Raw genomic sequence first — 20362 nt, forward strand, 5'->3', positions numbered from 1 at the left:
CTGTACAGCATAACGACCCGAGCTGTTGGTCTGATGCTCGAATAGCATGGCGAGCAAAGTGTAGTGTTAGACCTGCAAATCTAAGACTTTACAGCATTAGTTATTTATATTTCAAATCCTATATGTACAAATTCAATAGAAATATCCTCCATATCCCCCATATCTCCTATATCTGCCAATTCATCAAGTGCCTCTAAGTCTTAACTCCAATCCTAATCTGTATATTTCCAAACTTTTTAATATCTAACTTGTAATCTAAACTACCATCTATAAGATGAGATAAGCCAATATTATGAAAAGAAAAACAAATAATCTCAACCTGTTGTATATAAAATTGGTAATATGCATCGTCAACATACTTAGTGGTTATAATGTGATGATACCCAGCAGTCCATTTCTCAAAAGCCTCCATAGATTCTGATTCAAATATTTTCTGATCTGTAACATCACAAAGAATTTCCTTAAAGAACTTGTTAACAAATATGTCAAAAGGTTAGACAAGACTAGTATATCTAGTGAGAATTAGAGAGGAGATTATATTATTTTATGATAGAATATTGAGAACCACTAAGGTCTTGTATGAGCCTAATAAATAAAAAGTAAAAAGAGTAGGCCAACTACTAAGTACCGAGAAGAGGTAGCTTGTAATATAGTGTTCAAATAACATATCATTCATATACAGCATAAGATTAAATTCTACTAATACATCCTTGTGATATTTATCCTTCTCTGCTCTCAATCTCTAGCCTATACTATAAAATATCATCATTGGTAGTACTTGTGTAATCCTATCAGCAAATATATATAAAATGAGTATTACCTAGTACCTGTTCCATCCTGACCAGGATTCTTTGACAAAAAAATGGTCTTGCTTCCAACTGTGTCATATGTCTTTCAATTGAGGTACTCAAAGAGAATCAGCATTTCATCCAGATTGCAAATGTTAAATAGGGTCGATTAGCCAACTGGATACTCCATAGCAACCTCTCAAAAATAAGTTATACGAGGCTGCAAATTCCGCTGATTCAATCGGAGCCAGTTTACAATCAAAATCTAATAATTTGCTGGTATCAACAGCCAGTTATCAGAAGTATTTGTAAAATACTTAGTAAGCTATCTCGCCAAAAATGGCAGATTACCATGATCACATCCGTGATCGTGACCACCACTGTGAAAGTGATTATAAAAGCGACCATAAAAGTCACTGTGAAAGCAAACTTGAAAGAGACTGTAAATGTCAAAATATCAACCTCTATATGCAATTACTTTTCAAGTCTTCTTTACCAATTAGGATATGCAAACTCCCCTTTACCAAAAAAAAGGAAACACCTAAGATTCAGTAAAGAGAGATAACCAATGTTGAGAAAGGAATGATAATTACCTTTTTCTATTGCCTTCAGAATATTGCCCTTATTGCTCAAGTTATTGGATGGCCTTGGAAAATAATATAAAACTTCCCTGTTTGTACATGTGAGGGCTAGTAATCTCTGGAGAACATTTCTCGCCCCAGTCACACTTCACTTCTCAGTCATTAGTAGTGTTGTACAATTGTCCTGTCCTCCTAATCTAACTGGAAAATAACCAGATCCACTTTCCTGCACTAGGTATTTCACTTTCTACTGATTTGTACTCAAGTTTACCTGAGTAATAGAATATGATTCACTAATAAATTCACAGTAGATAGAGTACTCAGAAAGGCCAAATCAAGAAATGGTTAGCCAAATCAAGACCTAATCTCAAGCCTGAGTATGTTGCTAAGAGATTCAAGTAGGCTACAGCTCATAAAGATTGGACTATTAAGTATTTTACAGGAGTTATTTGAAGTAATGAGTACAGTGTAGAGAAATCTAAAGATCCAAGACAGCAACGGGTTTTTAGAGAATTTGGAGAGAAGTGGCTAGCCTGTGCATCCACCCAATGGAGAAAGATAAGAGAATTTCTCTTATAGTTTGCGGGTGCTTTTAGGAGAAGAAAAAAGGCCTTTTAGTTCCTATTACTCAAAATGTCAATAAGACTAGGTATGTTAGGCTCTTAAGAAGATATCTTTTTCCTGTTATTCATCAAATGATTTCTTTTAGTATGCAAGATATTTTTTTTCAGAAAAATGATTCACCTGTTCACAAGGCTTACAGTTTAATAGACTGGTTGGAGAGAAATTGTATTGAACTTGAAGATCATCCTCTCGACTCTTCTGATCTAAATCCTATTGAGTATGCATTGGTTGAACTCAAAAAGTATTTTCACTAACAATATCCAAAGATTTGGAGATAACTCAGAAGGAATGGAAGCAGTTAAGAATAGGATTGCACATGTATTACCATTGGTTTGGGAGATAATTCCTGAGGAGTTTTTTTAAGAAGTTGTGGAAATTAATACCTGATAGGATAGCTGGTGTTTTGGAAGCAAGAGGAGGTTATACAAAGTAGTAGCTAGTATTATTTCTATCTAATTCATTATCATTAGGATATTATTAATCGTAGTTGTTTATTTATTTATTCGTGTATTTGTTTGTTTATAAGTACAAATGGTCGACACCACAACTCTGTTACTCCACCATGGCACAATTGCTAATTAAATATGTCTCAGATTACGAACACTTCTGATAACTGGCTATATGATACTTTCTTAGTAATTGTTTGAAGGCTAATCTTATGGCAACCTAGAAACCCATACAACTACCTATTGCTAAACTGGAATATTTTTAGATTCACATTCAAGTATATTTCACAAAATCAGAACTGGGATTAAATGGGAAACTACCCAAGTTATACTATTCTCGCCGCTTTCCTCCACTCTATAAAGTCTCTATATAATCGATCTTCTAACTTAGTTCATAAGACCCTCCATGTATATCCCTCCCATGCCTGGTATACCTTTTATGACCCCCTTCCTACTCTCTCAATCTCAGTCTTTTTTCATACCCAGTCGCTTATTGTATAGTGTGGAATTTGGTATAGATTGAAGGCTTTTTGCTGTGTCAGTTTTTGGAATTGTCTTGGGTTTCATGGGGGAATTTAGTGATTTTCAAGGAAGGTAAGTACTCAGAGTCTCTGATTTTGACTGTATGTTCTTTCAGGATAAACAATTGGTTTCAGGTCTATTTTGCTGAATTAGTGCTTATCAATAGGCTTCACTTTTGGCCTCCAATGACATTTTGGACTTTAAATCACCAGTATTCTCTTGAGTTTCAATAATTTTTCACATTTGTGCATTTCCCTTGTTCTATTCTCTCCTATTTAGCTATCTAGTAGTATTAACTCATTTTATAATACATAGGTTTTCACTCTTACTTTCCAGCTACCTTCAAGTCATTCCAATAGGAAAACGGCCTAACTTTTTACTGTATCCTATAGCAAAGCAATTCACTTTACAAACTTGATGCAGTCTGTACAAACTACCTGGTGCAAAGTCTTAGCGCTCCTCCACTGCACAGACAATTCAATTCAAAGGAAAGATCGTGAACGCAAAAACAGAAAGAAAATAAAATTTTAAGAGATATGTAAAATGAAAAAAGGAAAGCCAGTAATTCTATCACCACTTTGTATGTCCCCCATTTGTATGCAAAACCTCCTTAATTCACTCTGGTATTGAGTCAACCCAGCAGTTAAGTTTACTCTGTGGAATTTATTCCCACTCATCCTGCACAGCTTGACTCAGCTCCTCTTCAGTTTAGAGGCAAGAGTATTATTACCTGAATCACTTCTGTAGCCTTTGCTTGAGCATGTGCCAGGTATTCTCACTGGGATTGAGATCAGGCGATAAGGCTGGCCAAGATAATATCTGTATCCTACTTTGAGCAAGAAAGTGGGTGATTTTCTTTACTCCATGCGGTCCAGTACCATCCTGCATAAAATGTAGTCCACGAGACCCTCTCTGAAGCCTCTTCTAATATGGAATAAGATATAATATCAGAACCTCATTCCTATATTGAGTAGCATTTAGTCCACCTTAATCTCTTTCTCTTTCATACTCGTCAGGCCCAAGGTGACAAAGAAATATGAGTGGGGTATGACTTCCATAGGAATAAGCAGCCCAAAAGCTTATACCAAATCACCCAAAGTGAAATGTTGGCTGGATATAGCAGGACCAAAGAGAAGTTCCATGACAGCGGTGTATAATTAATACTCCTAACCTTAAACCAACTTTAATTCAAACCTCATCACACCAAATGATCTTCCTCCAATCTTCTTCCTTCCATTTCCTCTTCTTTAAATACCATCTCCTCCTCTTTATCATAGCCTCCTTGCTCAACTAAAACTTTCTCTTCACCTGGAAACTCCAAATTTTAATTCCCTTAATGCTCTCTTTACTACGCTTTCTCTAGAGTCCAATGTCACCTCTCAAGCGAGGTCCTGGATTGTTGCTGCAGGGTCTTTTAGAATAGCTCGTTCTAAGTATCTCAAGCCACAGTTATCCAATTTTCTCCTCCTGCCTGGTTTGGAGAGGTCATGGTAGGTACCACGCTTGAGGAAGTGGGTAACAATGTTGCGAATGATGCTTTGTTTTCCCCTTATTTCACGGACAATTTCTTCCCAGGACTTCTGTTGTATCCGTAAACTAATAATATGGAATCATTCGTCCGGACTGAAGCACTTTTTAGGAGGATATGCTAGTGGCATGGTAGGTTATGGTCCTGGATGTTGTTGCATTTGTGATTAATTTCATGACAATTTACAAGGAGGTGCCAAGACCTTACACCTGCTAGTTGTACGTTATTTTTTAATTTTAGCATCATGGATGATCACTCATCCTCTTGGCATATTGCGCATACCCTTACTAGCGTGCCAAGTCCCCCGATCCCCAATGGTGGATTTAACGAGAGTTTACGGTACCCGAGTCTCAAGTATTTATATCAGACCCGTCTTGTCAAGTCCCGCTTACCCTGCCCGCCCCAAGCTTGGCCAAACATCACGCAGCCATCCACCTAACAGTGCCAAGGTTCCCACCACTTTGAATGACGCTAAGCGACCTCTAAAGCAGGTGGCACTCCGAGGGAGTGCTTAACAGTTCAACGATAGTAACAGTTCAACGATAGAATTTTTACATAGAATGAAAAAAGTGTATTACAGAACGCCCAATTTCACAACTCAACAGCTTTTGCAACTTTTGCCTTTTATTTTTCTCCTTTACCTCCTTTCTCATTTGCTTTGAAATCTCCTTCCACTTCCGCTTAACCTTGTTATCCGCTGCTCTCTGAACATTGTTGAGCATACGCTGGGCTTTCTCAAGCTCCTTCTCGACACTTTCCTGTTCTTTTCAAAGAACCATCCCCCATGCCTCATGAGCGTAGAGGGCCCCACCCTTCTGAAGTGTCCGGCGACTTCGTTTTTGGCGCACAGTTCGCATAAGTTCCGCTGCTTTCGTATTCTGTAGGTCCTCAAGTGCAAGGCCCCCACTATGTAATTGCACTCAGCTTCCCTTCAGATATTTCTGAAGGCTTACTCGTGATGTTGGAGAGAGGTGTTGAAGGTCAGTCTGTAGTATATCGGCATGGCGCTTTAGAGAGCGTAAGGTTTTTGGTGTTAACTGTATATCCTCAGGTCTCGGGGATGGAGTTCGTGGCAGTTGAATATCTATTTCTTCAATCTCTGGTAGCTTTGCTAAAACAACATCAGGATTGAATAGGACAAGGCCTGTTTTTTTGAAAGCAGAAAGGATTGTCGTAAACTTAAAAGTTTGGGTACGAATGGATTTGATGGCGGAAAAAAATTCAACTTTATTGAACTCTAAACACCCAGTTCGTGTAGCTGCATCAAGTACTTCGGCATGGTAATGTTTATAGGGTTGGAAGACGACAACGTCCAATGGTTGTAGGAGATGCGTGCAATAAGATGGTAGACAAATGAGGATAATCTTATTCTCATCACAAAACGTAATGAACTGCCAAGTGCAGTGTGAATCATGACCATCTAACAGAAGCATTCTCCATGCTCTGACCTGCCGGTGAGCGGAAAACCTCTCAAAATGGTGAATCCAATCAAATGCTAATCGGTCATTTGTATAGCCAGTCTCTGACACGCCAACGAAAAAGTCGTCTGGAATTTCGGTCTTTGTATACCAATCCTCCATATGCATTGCACCAGGAACAATAAGCATAGGAGGAAGTACTGCACCATCACCACTCACACACTCAACAACAGTTACTAATTCTCTATTACTAGAGCTCGCCAAAAACAGAGGCCGTTGTGACTCGCGAGTCACAACCCACTGGTCTCTACCAATACCGATCCGGAATCTGGTCTCGTCGAAATTGTAGGTATCAGCATCCTGGATTCCCTTCTCTTCTTTTATTTTCTGAAACTGCTGAAACCAGTTGCTTATGGTATCACGGTTATGAGACCGTTTCCGATCAATATCTAGGGTTTTTTGCCTCCATATGCTGTATTCGGGATGACGTGTGAGGAAGCGACGAGTCCACATACTGCTCACAACTGGGGGCGGTATGGAATCACAATGAGTTGATGCAAGTACAGAGTTTGCATAGGAAGCGATATGACAAGACCGGGCAGGAATTCCAATCTTGTCTAGCCGATTCAAGTATTGACATAGACCAAGCTCCTGGTCTGATGTAATCTTCCGGTTTGGTAACTCTCTTTGCTAGCGTGACTGACGACCTTTCCAGCGTTCACACAATCACTGCTCAGGAACATCATACTCGCGTGCTAATTTAGCGATATTAGGATCTTCGTTATCAAAAACTTGGTCGATTGCATGCTGGATTCTGGCTTCCTTGGTGGCATATTTTTCGTTGGACATGTTGCTGCTGGGTTTTGAGAAAAATTGAAGGATTCACGATAGGAGGTGATGTGATAGTTATTCTATCGTTGAACTGTTACTATGTTGAACTGTTAGGCACTCCCTCGGAGTGCCACCTGCTTTGGAGGTCGCTTAGCGTCATTCACAGTGGTGGGAACCTTGGCACGGTTATGGATGATCTACCGTGTCCCACTTTCACAAACAAGTCAAGACAGAAAACCGTTCCACCCTGCGCCCTTTTTAGGCCTACCATATCGTGCCAGAAGAGAATATCTGATTTAGCCTGCCCCCACTCTCTTCCTTCCGGCCGGGTCAAACCGAACCTCTCTTTTCCGACTGGACCGGAGTGTAGACTATGGTACCGGTACTTGTACTTGTGCACTTTCCTGGCCAATAGGATCTGGCGATGAGGAAGGGATTTTGTTTAATTTGTGATCGGGATCGGAGTTTTCGGGGTGGGGTGGGGTGAGCTGCTTTAACGTGCTCGAGTACCGTACTCTACCGTACACCATCACATAGCCGGTTTTTTTTTCTTCCGTTTCCTGGGTTGGACGGATGATGTTTGTGGCATCTCCGAGAAGGTTCTTTCTTTTCTTGCAGTGTGGGATGTGAAAGCTCATTGTTTTGGGGAGTGCTTGGTGTACCTGTACTGCACTCGAGTACCGTACCAGAGTACCGTACCAGTACTGTGATGTACGAGGGTGCACCGTACCCGGACAGCAATGTTGTTTCGCTTGGGGGTTACTGTACTCGAGTACTCGAGTACAGGTGTGACGGGTATTATGGTACTTGGTGGGGATGGATTCTCGACATGGATTGCGATATGATAGGTACTCGAGTAGACTAACCCCACGATAGTCTACTGTAGGGGGCGCGCGAGTCAAGATCTTGGCTCTCTAGCCTCGTATTTGAGTGCGGGTATGTTACATTGCGATATGATACTCGTACTTGTGCCCAGTCTTGTGCCCGTACAGCAGTCTGCTGTGTTCGTGGCGTACTCGTACAGTAGGTAATTTACTTGTACTTAGTACGAGTACAATACTCGAGTAGATTCTCGGTATTGCACTTTCCGGGGGGCCTTGACAATTTTCTCCAAGTTAGGGAATAAGACTCCTCCTGTCTTGGACGAATACAAGTGCCAGGTCATGTCTTAACCCGTTGGTTTGGGAGGCCTCGAGGTGTTGTTTATGGGCAAAGCTTTACTAAAGTGTGGTATCCTTTCTTTTCATAGTACCGGTACGAGTACGGTATGATGTCAATAAATGACTGCCTTTTCTAAGACACGATGGAATCCTTTTTTTTTTTCCCCAACACCGCTCACATTGTCAGGACTTTCAGAAGTCACTATATGCACTAAAGGGTGAGGGGGGTTTTTCCTTTTTCCTTTTTTTTTTTTTTTTTTGCGATAACTTACCAAGTGGCGTACCTGTATCAAACTCAGTACGAGTAAAGTACTACGGCTCTGGCACCACTCGATGTAGAAACGGAAAACTTGTTGTTTTCGTCTCTGTCAGGGCAATTAGGGCAAAGTTTATGTTTTTTTTTTTTGGGGGGGGCGGGGGCAGCGGTTTTGTGTGTGCGCTGGATGTGCGAGTTGGACGGTCAAGGACGGAGTAGACTACTCGAGTACTCGAGTATATGGTTGGTTTGCGGCGGTTCACTTCGGCGTGTGTAAGAATTAAGTGGGGCTCATTCTAGACTAATTATTGCTATTGTTGACGTACCGGTATGGCATTGGAGGGGGTGGAGGCTCACGTCGAGTGCTGCACAGTGTGTATGAGTACCAATAATACCGATACCGTTATGTCCATTTGCCCTTTTGTTCAGTGCTCCTTGCCCTCGTGACTCAAGATAACGGCCAACGAAAGCCTTGGCTTATACACTTTGGGCAACTAAATCACCTTTTTATTTCAGCTTGATGTCTTAACTTAAGCTCTCTTGAAGGGGCACTTCTGCAAGTTGTGATGTTGCGGTGTAACTTATCGTATCCTGCTAATATCGTACAACTAGATACGGAAGTGTCGGGTGGTCAGCCAGCAGTCGCCACAGCAACACCCATACCGGTACAATTACTACTTGTCGACGACACTTGTCAACCATCAACTCTGGCATATGGCACCAATATTTGTACTAGTATCATACTTGGGGGCCGATAATATTATGATACAGTACCCTACTATGATATGCAACGGGGTGAACTCGATGGCTCTCGGGGGGGATTTGGTGACCCGATCCGACATGTCACCCTAGGTATTTGGCTTTCTTCTTCATCTTCCTCCTCTCTTTCTTTCAAAGTAGATCTACCGTCCTGGCTAATACTTGTACAGTAAGGTAGACTATGAGGATTTCTGGGGAAGATTGCCTGGGCGGTTGGCAGTTCACCACGCTGCCATGACGGCGAGACACAGAGAGCAAGTAAGCTTAGGTTAGGGGAGCGAGGATTTGGGATGATGCTTGCAAATGTCCGTTTGTATATTGAATTGTACAGCACAGCGCAGCCAGCCCCCGAGTTCCATGAGAATACCGGTATTAGTGAACATTTTATTCGTTACCCTTTCCTGAAAACTTTTTGAGTTCGGCAGAAGATTGGTGGTAATGTGGATTGTCGACGGGAATGAGTGCTCAAGATTGGTGAATTTTGAGGAATCGCTCAATAGAACTTAACTTATGCAATGAATGATATTGATGTGATGATATTATCATGGGATATTTATCTTAACGTGATGCCTCGTTAGTCTACCTCTTCAGAGCTTCCTTTGCGACGCAGTGGAGTACTGTACTCGTACTGGTACAATACAAGTAGAGTGCCGGTTCGAAGATTGAAGCAAGCTCATCCACCCACATAGAATTTCTTTTTTCTTTTCTTTTTCTTTTTCCTTTTTTTTCTTTTCCCTTTTTTGGGGAGCTGGGCTGGTTGCTTTTTGCCTCGTCTCGCCTCACGCTCTTATTATTCTTTTTTTCCCTTTCCCTTTTCTTCTTTTCTCCCTCTTCCTCCTTTCCCTCCATCCATCTCCGCTCCATCAACCCACAAGCTTCCCTCACAGCGGACCCTCAGGTTTTCAAGAGGGTGATCGCGGTTCTAAAGAGTGTCTGCATAGAATTTGCGCGACTTCAAACAACACAGACGATAAGTTTCGTTACCTTCTCCCCCCCCGTTGCCAGCTTGCCTGGCTGTCCTGGCAACAGCAGTCTTTATTGCCACATCGTGACTTGTGGAAATTTCTCCGAGCACAAAAAAGAAAACATCCCCCCTCTAGTTCTCGCTCATCCCGCACATACAAACCACTCATCCTCTGGGTCATATACAGACGGAATCAGATAATTCATCAGGTAAATAAATATATTCTACTGCTTCGGTCGCTTGAGAATTTTAGCTTTTCAAACAACCCCCCCCCCCTCTCCTCTTCTTGCCCCGCTTGTTAGTGTGCTTTTCCCCCTGCCTCTTTAATCGGCCCCTCTATCAGCCTGCTTTCGCTGGAAGTCAAAATGAAGATAAAAAAAAACTAATTTCATGGTATCGTGGTATCAAAAAAAGTGACCATAGGTTTCAGGTCTTCGTCTTTTGCACGCTCCCTCCTACACAGCCTCTCTCCGGCATAGAAAGCTACCCTATCGTTCTTTGAATTTTTTCCCTCCCGCCTGACCAGCGGTCGCTTCTACCCCTACCTCCACCCCCGCTACCAACAAACTCACTCAATTCGTCATCACCTGCACCGCTACAACCCTCTCTCTCTCTCTTACCAAAACACTTTTTTCTTTGCTCAATCCCGCTCAGATCCTTTCTCAGCCAACCTATCCACTCACATATCAAATCAAAATTCACAAAGTTTCTCGAATGACCAGCAACACTTCGAACAATACCTCCATCCCTCAAGCTCCCACGATCAATTCAACCGTTTCAAACCAATCGGCTCATCAACGGACGTCTTCCCTCAGCAGCGGTCAGAACTCGTCCTCTGCCGCTGTGACGGCCAGCGCCCCCACCCCGCGTTCTGTGTCGTACGCCGCCCGTGCCGCTCAACCAGCCAATACATCTAGCAAGTTTGTATCGTCGCCCGTAATCGCAGCCACGCCTTCCTCGTCTTCCACCGGTGGAGCACCAGTACAGAATGTACCGCCCAGCTCAACAGCATCTACGCCGGTGAACGGCAAGATATCCCCTGCTGTTGGAAATGCTGGAGCTGGCATTGCGAATGGTGCCCCTGCTCCTTATACTGCGGGTCCGCATAGCCGAAAATCGTCCGTTGCGTCTGGAGCCAGGGGACCAGCAATACCTAACGGAGCACAGAGGATTAATATATCATTCGGCACTCTGAACGACACTGGAACTGCTCCCTCATCGGGTCCCGCCAATGCAGCTACTAATCCTTCTTTGACTGCACCAATGGCACCCAACCCGAGAACAAGTTCACCTCAGCCTCCCCCATCAGCCGCCTCGCAACCGGCCGCAAGTGGTGGGGCTCCGCCGGTCGCGCCCGCAACTGTTGGCAGGGGTAATATCCAGTTTGGCGATGCAACGCAAGTATGTATAAGTTTTCCTCTTTTTTACGCTTTCTATGCATCTAACTGTCCTCATAGGGCCAGAGTCAGAGGCCCACTTCAATGCCTCCCCAAGCTCCGGGATCGATGCTTGGCCATCACAGACGCGATTCCGCCCAATCCGCACACACTGAAACTGGCTCCCCACAAATTAGCCACGGCCGAGGAGTCCCTGGTGGTCGGGGCCGGAATCAGGGATATGGCGCGGGCCAGTACCCACAACAGCAACATTATGGTGGCAACAGTGGTTATGGGAGAGGTGGTGGCTATCCTGGCCCAAATCAGCCCCGTGGCGGGCTGGCAAATATGGGGCCACAATATCAAGGGCCCGGACCGGCAAATAACTATCAAAACCGGGCCCACCGTGCCGGCGGAAGTCCTGCCATTCCGCATGCTTCCCCTAGTCTCGCTAGCGTCCAGCCCATTCCTACGAACCAGCTCTATCCGGGGTTTATGCCTCCTGCAGGACAACCCGTAAGTACATCCCTTTCGCGATGCAATTGGTGATGGATTACAGCGGGCAAAGAATTTAAAATAACCTTTGCGTAGTACGGAATGCCTGGACAGATGCCAGGTCACATGGCTTATCCAATGGATCCAAATTACTATTCGGGCGGCTATATGTATCATCACCCAGCCACCCCAGGCTACGGGAACGTGCCGCAAACAAGCCCCCGACCCTCCTTCCAACCGATGTCTTCACCAGTGCCCCCCTATCTCCAACCTTTTACACCAGGTGCTCCTATGTCCCGCACCCCAAGCACCAACATGGAGATGCATTCCGCGAGGCCTAACTCAAGCCTCGGACAACCGCCTACGCCTTCACATACACCTCAGCCCATCAATATGCAACCACCTACTCCTCAGCACCCGTCGAATACTTACGCATATCCTCAAAAAAAGAGAACCCACAAAGTTGAGATCAAGAACCCAGTTACCGGGTCTGTTGTTCATTACGACGAAGTTAAGCCCCCATCCACTACTCCACCGGTTGTAACCACCGCTCCATTGATTGTTTCTTCCCCCAGCCCGGCGCCTGGCCGGACTCTGTCTCGTGATTCTCCTCACACTAGACCGGCAAGTAAAGTCAAGAGCGAGCAAGAGAAGAGAGAAGAGATGAAAGTTTCAGTCCAGAAGAGGATGGAGGAGCAAAGGAAGCAAGAGGAACAGATGCTCGAAAAACAACGTCTAGAGGCTGAGAAGGTTGCCAAGGAGGAGCAGGAGCGCCTTACCAAAGAGGCAGAAGAGAAGAAAAGGCGTGAGGAAGAGGAGCGCCTCAGGAAAGAGGAAGAAGAGAGACTCCGTAAAGAGGCGGAGGAAAGAGCCTTGAAAGAGGAGGAGGAACGCAGGAGGGAGGCCGAGAAAGCCGAAGCCGCGCGTATCGCCAGAGAGAAGGAAGAAGAGGCGGCCAGGGAAGCGGCAAGAGTTGCAAAGGAGAAGGAAGAGGAAGAGGCTCGGATCAAAGCCGAGGCCGAGAAGAAGGCAAAGGAGGAGGAGGAAGCCGCAAGGGTCAAGGCAGAGGCGGAAGCAAAAGCCGCGGAAGCCTTGAAAGCATCCTCGGCCCCGACCATCTCGAAGACTTTCACCCCGGACAACGAAACAATGCCTCCTCCTGCTAGCAGAGTCGTTGGGGGGAGCAAGCCGAAGCCTAGTCCTTTGAATTTGCAAATCAAGACAAACGAACCCGGTCCACCCTCCGCTGCCCTCACTTCTTTGAGATCTGCAAGATTCATCGAGGATATTAACAGCGTAAATTATCCTGCCAACATTCTCTCACCCAACCCCGCTCTCAACCCCGCCGCCAGTGGCAAGTTCAAATATCCTAAGGACTTCTTGATGCAATTCAAGGATGTATTTACCGAGAAACCTTCTGTCGATTGGGATCAAAAGATGCGCGAGACCGTCGGCGAACCTGACTCCGCACGCCCCCAGACAGCTCGTAACTCGGGCGGCAGCATGGCTCCCCGTGGCTCTACTCCGAGAACAGCGGCTTCCAGCGCTCAGCCGCCCATGGGTGCTATGGGCACGTTCGGATCTTTCAAGACTGCGGCGGCTTCTATGATCACATCGAACCGGGGATTCGAGCGCTCTTCCACAACTGGGTCTCTACCTCCAGGAGGTTTGATTTTCAATCCCCGGTCTGGCGGTGGCGGCGGTGGCGGCGGAAGTGGTCTCAGGCGCACTGGATCCAGTACCTCATTGTCTGGGGGAAACACGCCTGCTAGCCCTCGAACTGGGAACAGATCTTCGCGTGGCAGCAGCAGGAAAGGTGGTGGTGCTCCGATGGAGAAAACTGAATCCAAGCAAGGATCCGGGAGTCAGCCGACTATTCCTCTTGCTGAAGTTAAGCCACTGCCAATCTCTGAGAATAGATGGAAGCCACCGAGTGCAACAAAGGCTGCAGAATCTGCTGCTGCGTCGACGCCATCTGAGGATAACAGGCTGTCTCCCGAATTGGTCCAACGTAAGGTCAAGGCGGCGCTGAACAAGATGACTCCCGAGAAGTTTGATAAAATCTCAGATCAAATTCTTGAAATCACTAGCCAATCTAAATATGAGACTGATGGACGAACGCTCAGGCAGGTTATTCAGCTTACTTTTGAGAAGGCTACCGACGAGGCGGCTTGGTCTTCTATGTACGCGAAATTTTGCAAGCGAATGCTTGAGGCCATGGATCCTAGCATCAAGGATGAGAACATCAAGGACAGGAACGACAATCTGGTTACCGGTGGAAGTTTGTTCCGCAAGTACCTATTGAACAGATGCCAGGAGGAGTTTGAACGAGGTTGGAAAGTAAACTTACCTCCCAAACCCGAGGGTGTCAGTGACGAAGCTGCCATGCTTTCTGATGAGTATTATATCGCAGCAGCTGCCAAGCGTCGTGGTCTTGGGCTGGTTCAGTTCATTGGAGAGCTTTTCAAGCTGGGTATGCTTACAGAGCGTATTATGAACGAGTGTGTGCGGAAGCTGCTTGATTTTGAAGGCGTACCCGAAGATGAAACCGTTGAGAGCCTTGTTAAGCTTCTCAGAACCATTGGTAGGGCTCTGGATGCTTCTGAGAAGAGCAAGAATATGATGGACATGTATTTCTCACGGATCAAGCTTCTGATTGGCGACAAGGACCTCAACAGTCGGATGCGCTTTATGTTGATGGCAAGTGGTTTTGAAACTCCCCGAAACGGAAGAAGTCATAACTAATGGCGCGCAGGATGTTATTGATTTACGCAGCAAAGAATGGGAGACTAAGGAGACCGACAAAGGCCCTAAGACTATTCAGGAGGTCCGCGAGGATGCACTCAAGGCACAGCAAGAGAAGGAGGCTGCGACTCGTGCCAACCAGCGATCGCGCCCCGGTGGTGGGCGTGGCGGAGACACCAGATCCTTCTCTGGCGGTGGATATGGCAATATACATCATCAGGGAGGGTGGCAGGACAACAGCAAGGTTAATACTTCGGATCTCGAGAAACTTAGCTCGAGGGCAAGACCGAGCAACCGCGGGCCCTCCACCTTTGGGCCTCCTAGTATGTTTTCACGCAGTACCAGCGGTAGCGGCAGCAGAAGAGGGCTTGGGCCCTCGATTTCTCGAGGTCCTGAAGATTCACATTCCTCATCCCGCACTGCTACTCCGGCACCACCCACCTCCTCAAAAAACCCCTTCAGGTATGCGAACTGTTCCCTCGCTCTATCATTACGCTCGCAATACTAATAACCTAACAGCCCGCTCGGGGAATCGCACCATGACTCTGGCGAGATCAATGAAGCCACTTCACCACCTTCAACTACCTCATCCCCGCCCACTGCCAACTCACGAATCCGTTCACCTCCTTTGATGAAGGAGGAGGCCAAGTAAATCGATTCGGAGAATTCCTATTCAAAAAAAAAAAAAAAGTTAGGGTTTGTGTAGGCGTGGGCAAATAGAGAGTTTAGAACGGCGTGTATTCTCGGGGTCTTTTTTTTGCTTTTTAAAAATAATGTTGCCTTGTAAATGCTTATTGGCGATTAGTTTGTGCCTGCTTTTCATTAATTTTCTCTCCTTTTCTCTTTTTCTCTCTATTTTTTCCTTTTTCATCTTGGTGGGAAAGAGAAACTGGCCGGCCCTTCACAGCTATTCATTTTTCAGAACTTTTTTTTCCTCTTTTCTTTCCTCTCTTTAACCGGAAAGGTGCGAATAGGCGGTGTCACAATTACGAAACGGGTTAAAAGGCGAAAGATGAAAGGAGAAACAGTAGAAGAAAAAGGTACTCTAATGATAGATAGTCTAACTAGCTACAGTACACAATAATGTATCTACTGCGGAAAGGACGAACCGAGGCATGTTGAATGAGGGGAGGCTACCGAAACGATTTGAGCAATTGGGTGGCAGGGTTTTTTTATGGCACAAAAGTTATAGTTTTGTGGTGTCGTATATTGATGTTAGGGTTGGCACTTTTGTTCTTAAATTATCTTTTGGATTGGTTGGTGGTGGTGTGATGATGGGCTTGTTAGGTTGGGGAAGGACTTTTTTTTCTTTTTTCTTTTTTCTTTTTTCTTTCTTTTTTTTTCTTCTATCTGCTAAGTCACTCTGTCACATTAACTTCGCTTCTTTTCTTCGCTCGACTGCTACGCTTGCCGTGGCTCAGGCATGTGGGGTCCAATGGATCGGATGGAATTGGATGGGGTGGGGAAACGTTTCGAGGAGTTTTCCTTTGTGCGAAGTTTGAGCATGTTGTGGCTTAGCTGTTTTAATAATACATATTTTTTTCGTTCTGTAAAACTAGTTGTATGATAAGATGGGAAGAGGAAGAGTATGAAGTGGGTGAATTTTGCCTTCTCTTTTTTTTTTTACGGTAGGAGATGGGTCATAGAATAGCACTCGTCGAGGTTGTAGTTGGTAATCCAAGTGGTGAAAAAGAGGAGTTATAGACTGGGTAACTGTTATACATCGAGGCGCGTTACCGTGGTCACGGATGCGTAGTGTATAGGTGAGATGCGGAATAACCTACCCGTACTGTACAGTATTTGACAAGTAATCACCTGTGACGGCGTACAGTGCATACAATCCCAAGGGAGGGCAAGGAGCGTGGGCAGAACACAATCAAACAAGCGAGAAAGGAATACCCCGCCACACAGCTCTCTCCACAGGATAGAATACCAACATTTACAGCGCAGGAAGGGGGTAGGGGGGATTGCGGGTTTGTCCGATATCGTCTCATGCCATCGTATAGGAAGAGAAAAGAGAGTGCTATATGATGGGGTTTATCTGATGAGCGCACTTGTCTCCGTCGCACCGCTTTCCTTGGCTCGGGGAGCGGTTTGGAGAAGCAGTGCCCGCCGACAAGACCGGTGGATATGTGTTGGACGGGCGCCTTGGAAGGGTGGGGGGCGTAGGTGATTGTGCGGTACTCGTACTTACCGGTTAGTTGGGAGGGTGCTGTGGGTGAGGTTGATGTGATTTTTCGGGTTGGAATTGCTGGTGCTGTACGTAGGACGTCGCCCTAGTGATTGGAGGGGGTTCGATGCCTCGCCTTGCCCGGTTTGGGTGCTTTACGTGGCATTTGTTGACACGGTGGTTCACGATCGTAGGGCTCTGCTGTAGGATTTGTGGTGCTGGAGTTTGCGGGAGGGTGGGAGAGTGTGATAATTAACGCGGTATGATATAGTACTGTTGATTCTGCCCCCCCCCCCCCCCACGACCCGCCGATCCTTGGGATAGATAGATCTGGGATTGCATGTTGGTTATTGGATACTGGAAAGAAGGTGTGGATGATCCATATGTGAACCGGATGTATTGCTGCTAGTGTAGCGTGCGTTAGGCTTCTGTGTAATCTGTGTATAAGTTAGCACAGCCTTCCGGTCCGGAGTAGATTCTCCACCAGCACCTATTATCATGCTCCTGTGTATTGATTGCATGACCATGTCCTGCTTAAGGCACCATCGCGGGAGCTAAATTGTTTGACTGGTTCCCTGTGTGAAGTGCATGTATATTGTACCGTACAGTACGTAAGGTGTCACCACGACCGGGTTTTTAACGGCCATTACATGACATTGTATGATAATAATTATGATAATAATAATTATGATAATATTATTATTATTATTGCTTTATCCCCCCCCATGAAAATGCCCCCCACATTGTAAACCTGCCCCGCCCTTAGTCTACTGCTAACCCCTCTGAGAATCTAACGCTTTCCCGCATGCATCCAGGGTTTTGCTGGTTCGTATCCCCCATCTAGCAATCCACGGTTGAACGAGGCCAAGGGTTGGAGCCAGCAATCCTTTCCCAGTCACACTTTATCACTCGATAAAATCGGTCATGGCTATTTCCCAATTGAGGATAGAATAGAACCGCACGCAAAGCACACAAAAATCGGGGGCCACACAGACAACATTTCGCCTGTGAGAACGAGCAAGCACCTCCAATAGGGAGCGCCAGTTTACGGGTCCCATCCACAAAGCTTACGGGAGAGTAAATAGTGACCGCAAACTCTGGCAATAATTACGCACTGGCTACATCATCCAAAGGCTAACCAAGCAGAGCCTCAGGAGAGGGTCCGGAAGGGCAGACCAATGAAAGTGAGGAGTGGAGGATTTTCCTTTCCCCTTTCCCCCTCTCCTTTCCCCCTATGGCCCTGGTTATAGCGCAGCAAGGAATTTGATAGGATTCTTAGAATTTCTGTTTATGGTATGTACCTGATAAGGCGCCGGTTTAGTCAGATAATTTAAATCTCAATAGCCAAAATTGTACCAATGACAAAAAATGGATAACGTTATTTTTTTGGAACCAAGGGGGTGTTTGGCGTGCCGCGATTGCGATCTGAAATCATGATTTGGGGGTAAAATCACGTTGTAAAATCAGGTGGTGTTTGGTGTACCAAAAGGTGATTGTAATTTCAAAAAAATATATATATATTTATATGAGAATGGTCAAAAAGTAAGTATAACTTTAATTATAATTGAATCTACCTATGATGCTAGGTTTGTATCACGATACACCACTTAGTCTACGCGTTACTTGACGGGAGGGCAGGCCATTCTTGACCGGGCACCATACATAGGTAGGTGTCTAGAGTGATATGTTTAATGAATCACTACAAGTAAGTTGGTGTGAAGGGCAGTGGATTTGACAAATGAATAGCGATATGCATAATCGAACGTATTTTGTGGTTTTCCATAGGTTGTTCGTACGACAGTTGCTGTTCTATATTGCGCTATCTACATATATATATACTACCACCTGAGTGGCTTCAAATCATCAACCAAGTTATAGGGACTTATAAAGGCCCAGCATCCCACAATATCTGCCATGGAAAGGAAAGGAGATCTAATGCCGAGTGAGAGGTTGTGATTATGGATCGAGCATACCACCTTCCCATCCTATGATATATTCGCAGCTGACAGTGGTAGCAACCTAACCAAACCACCCATCAAGGGGAATGGAGCTAAGGATGAAGGAGGGAGGGGGAAAAGATACTACTCAAGCCAAGTATTTTCCACTGCTGCTAAAAATTACAAACTCCAATACGCCAGAGCAAGAAGACAAAACTCCCCCCGGCCGACGCAGGTAGAGCAAAAGAGAGAAAGAGACAAAAAAGGGTCATCAAGCCGTTACCCCGTCATTTCTACATCATGATCATCATTGCGCTCCCCTAGCGCGTCCTGTTCCTCCTCTTGGCTGTCCTCTTCGATAGGTGTGTCCCTTGCGCCCCTCATGACTGGCCTCGTGGACGTTGGGTGTGGAACACTGTTAACTCTCGAACGCGGAGTTGTGCCAACGTTTGACTGCCTATTCCCTCTGGGTCTTCTCTGGCCCCTATCTGCCTCTTCGCCAACAGGCAACCCGCCACTCCACTCCTTCTTGCAACGCGGGCATTCGTGCGTGCGGTTGGGACGGAAGATACCTTCAGCGCAGGGAGTATGGAGTCGAAGTTTGCAGTGTTTATCTATGCAGCGAAGGCCCTGGTGTGCATGTTAGGTTGGGGTGAAGGGGTGGGGAAGGGGGCAGACATACTATGGTTACAATCTCTCGGCATGCATGACATGTTTTGATCCTTTCAATAATACCATTGGTGGAAGACCCGTCGTCTTCTTGCTCGTCATCTTCGTCCGCAGGTGTATTGTACGTTTGGAATAGATAAGGGCCGAGTTCCAGAACTGCTCGGGTCGTGAGAGAATAGAAGCCTGCCCTGAAAACACAATGCCCATGAGCACGTTCATCTGACTAACCGAAGATATAACCGAGGGGTCATACTTAGAACACTCCAGCCACCCCTCATCAACGAAACTTCTCAACGCCGCCTCTGCCCCAACCATAGTCAACCCGCTAACACTCTGACTAGCAGGGCCTTGTGTGGCCTGAGAAGTTCCCCCCTGCTGCGGATTCTTGTGTAATCTTACAGCAGCAAAGTCGTGGACTGCCAAAACCTCTGCATCACGAGTGTTATTAGTCTCAAAGATTGCGTCGAGGACCCTCTTGAAGAAAGCGATTTCATCTGCGTTGTGGGTTGTAGCCAGCTGGACGAGTTCGTCAGATGTCGTGTTGATCTGTCTCGTCGTGAGCGAACAGAAAAGAAAGGGCATGGCCGGGGAGGGGCAAACCAAAGCAAATGTCTTTGAGCGATCCCTCTGGTCCAACATAATCTTGATTTCGAGGTCAAAGTCGTGAATCATGTCATTGGCCTTAGAAATGTATGATGAAACTATGCGATCGTTTATGTCTTCAGTGCCTATTTCGTGCTCCGCATCTTTAGGCCAACAGATAAGTCAGCATGGTGAGAGTGGAATAGAAAGATGAGAAGTTCTTACCATCCGCGGACAATATCTCGGCCAGAAGAATCTTGATATCATCAACCTTCATAACTCTACGAGACATGACGCCCTGAAGAAATGCTCTATTAACATCGCCATAACCTTCCCGCAGAAGACTCATGATTTCAAAAGGTCGACCTTGAAATTCCGCAAATCTAGTGGTAGAATTGACAGAGAGGAGTGAAGGAAAAAAAATCTCTCTCAAGACACGGTTGATGTGAATTAGGAAGCGGGAGAACGCAGTTGGGGGAGAAATTAGGATGAGCTCGTCGCCCTCCTAACC

General features: G+C 45.6%; 2 protein-coding genes; one reads left to right on the forward strand and one right to left on the reverse strand.

The window, feature by feature from the left end:
• The first annotated feature begins 9778 nt into the window (after nt 1-9778).
• GSTUM_00004418001 (uncharacterized protein) lies at nt 9779-15700 on the forward strand. XM_002835861.2 has 5 exons: nt 9779-10086; nt 10292-11278; nt 11335-14452; nt 14484-14955; nt 15013-15700. Exons 3-5 carry the CDS (start codon nt 11851-11853, stop codon nt 15143-15145), a joined length of 3207 nt encoding a protein of 1068 aa, XP_002835907.1. The 5' UTR covers nt 9779-10086; nt 10292-11278; nt 11335-11850; the 3' UTR covers nt 15146-15700.
• Nucleotides 15701-18742: 3042 nt separating this feature from the next.
• Nucleotides 18743-20238, reverse strand: GSTUM_00004419001 (uncharacterized protein). XM_002835862.2 has 5 exons: nt 20077-20238; nt 19870-20015; nt 19523-19815; nt 19283-19457; nt 18743-19230 (listed from the first exon to the last, which is right to left on the reverse strand). The coding sequence occupies exons 1-5, from the start codon at nt 20141-20143 to the stop codon at nt 18880-18882; spliced, it is 1032 nt and encodes a 343-aa protein (XP_002835908.1). The 5' UTR covers nt 20144-20238; the 3' UTR covers nt 18743-18879.
• Nucleotides 20239-20362: the final 124 nt, after the last annotated feature.

The sequence above is a fragment of the Tuber melanosporum genome (genome assembly GCF_000151645.1).
Source record: "Tuber melanosporum whole genome shotgun sequence assembly, scaffold_12, strain Mel28".
Taxonomy (NCBI): domain Eukaryota; kingdom Fungi; phylum Ascomycota; class Pezizomycetes; order Pezizales; family Tuberaceae; genus Tuber; species Tuber melanosporum.

Excerpts from the sequence above, each read along its gene's own strand:
- GSTUM_00004418001 (XM_002835861.2), top strand. The coding sequence starts at position 11,851 with ATGCCTGGACAGATGCCAGGTCACATGGCTTATCCAATGGATCCAAAT. Across the intron at positions 14,453-14,483 it reads GCGCTTTATGTTGATGGCAA|TCATAACTAATGGCGCGCAG; the intron begins GTGGTTTTGAAA and ends AAACGGAAGAAG. Across the intron at positions 14,956-15,012 it reads TCCTCAAAAAACCCCTTCAG|CCCGCTCGGGGAATCGCACC; the intron begins GTATGCGAACTG and ends ATAACCTAACAG.
- GSTUM_00004419001 (XM_002835862.2), bottom strand. The coding sequence starts at position 20,143 with ATGTCTCGTAGAGTTATGAAGGTTGATGATATCAAGATTCTTCTGGCC. Across the intron at positions 20,016-20,076 it reads CGAGATATTGTCCGCGGATG|ATGCGGAGCACGAAATAGGC; the intron begins GTAAGAACTTCT and ends GTTGGCCTAAAG. Across the intron at positions 19,458-19,522 it reads GGGTGGCTGGAGTGTTCTAA|GGCAGGCTTCTATTCTCTCA; the intron begins GTATGACCCCTC and ends TTGTGTTTTCAG.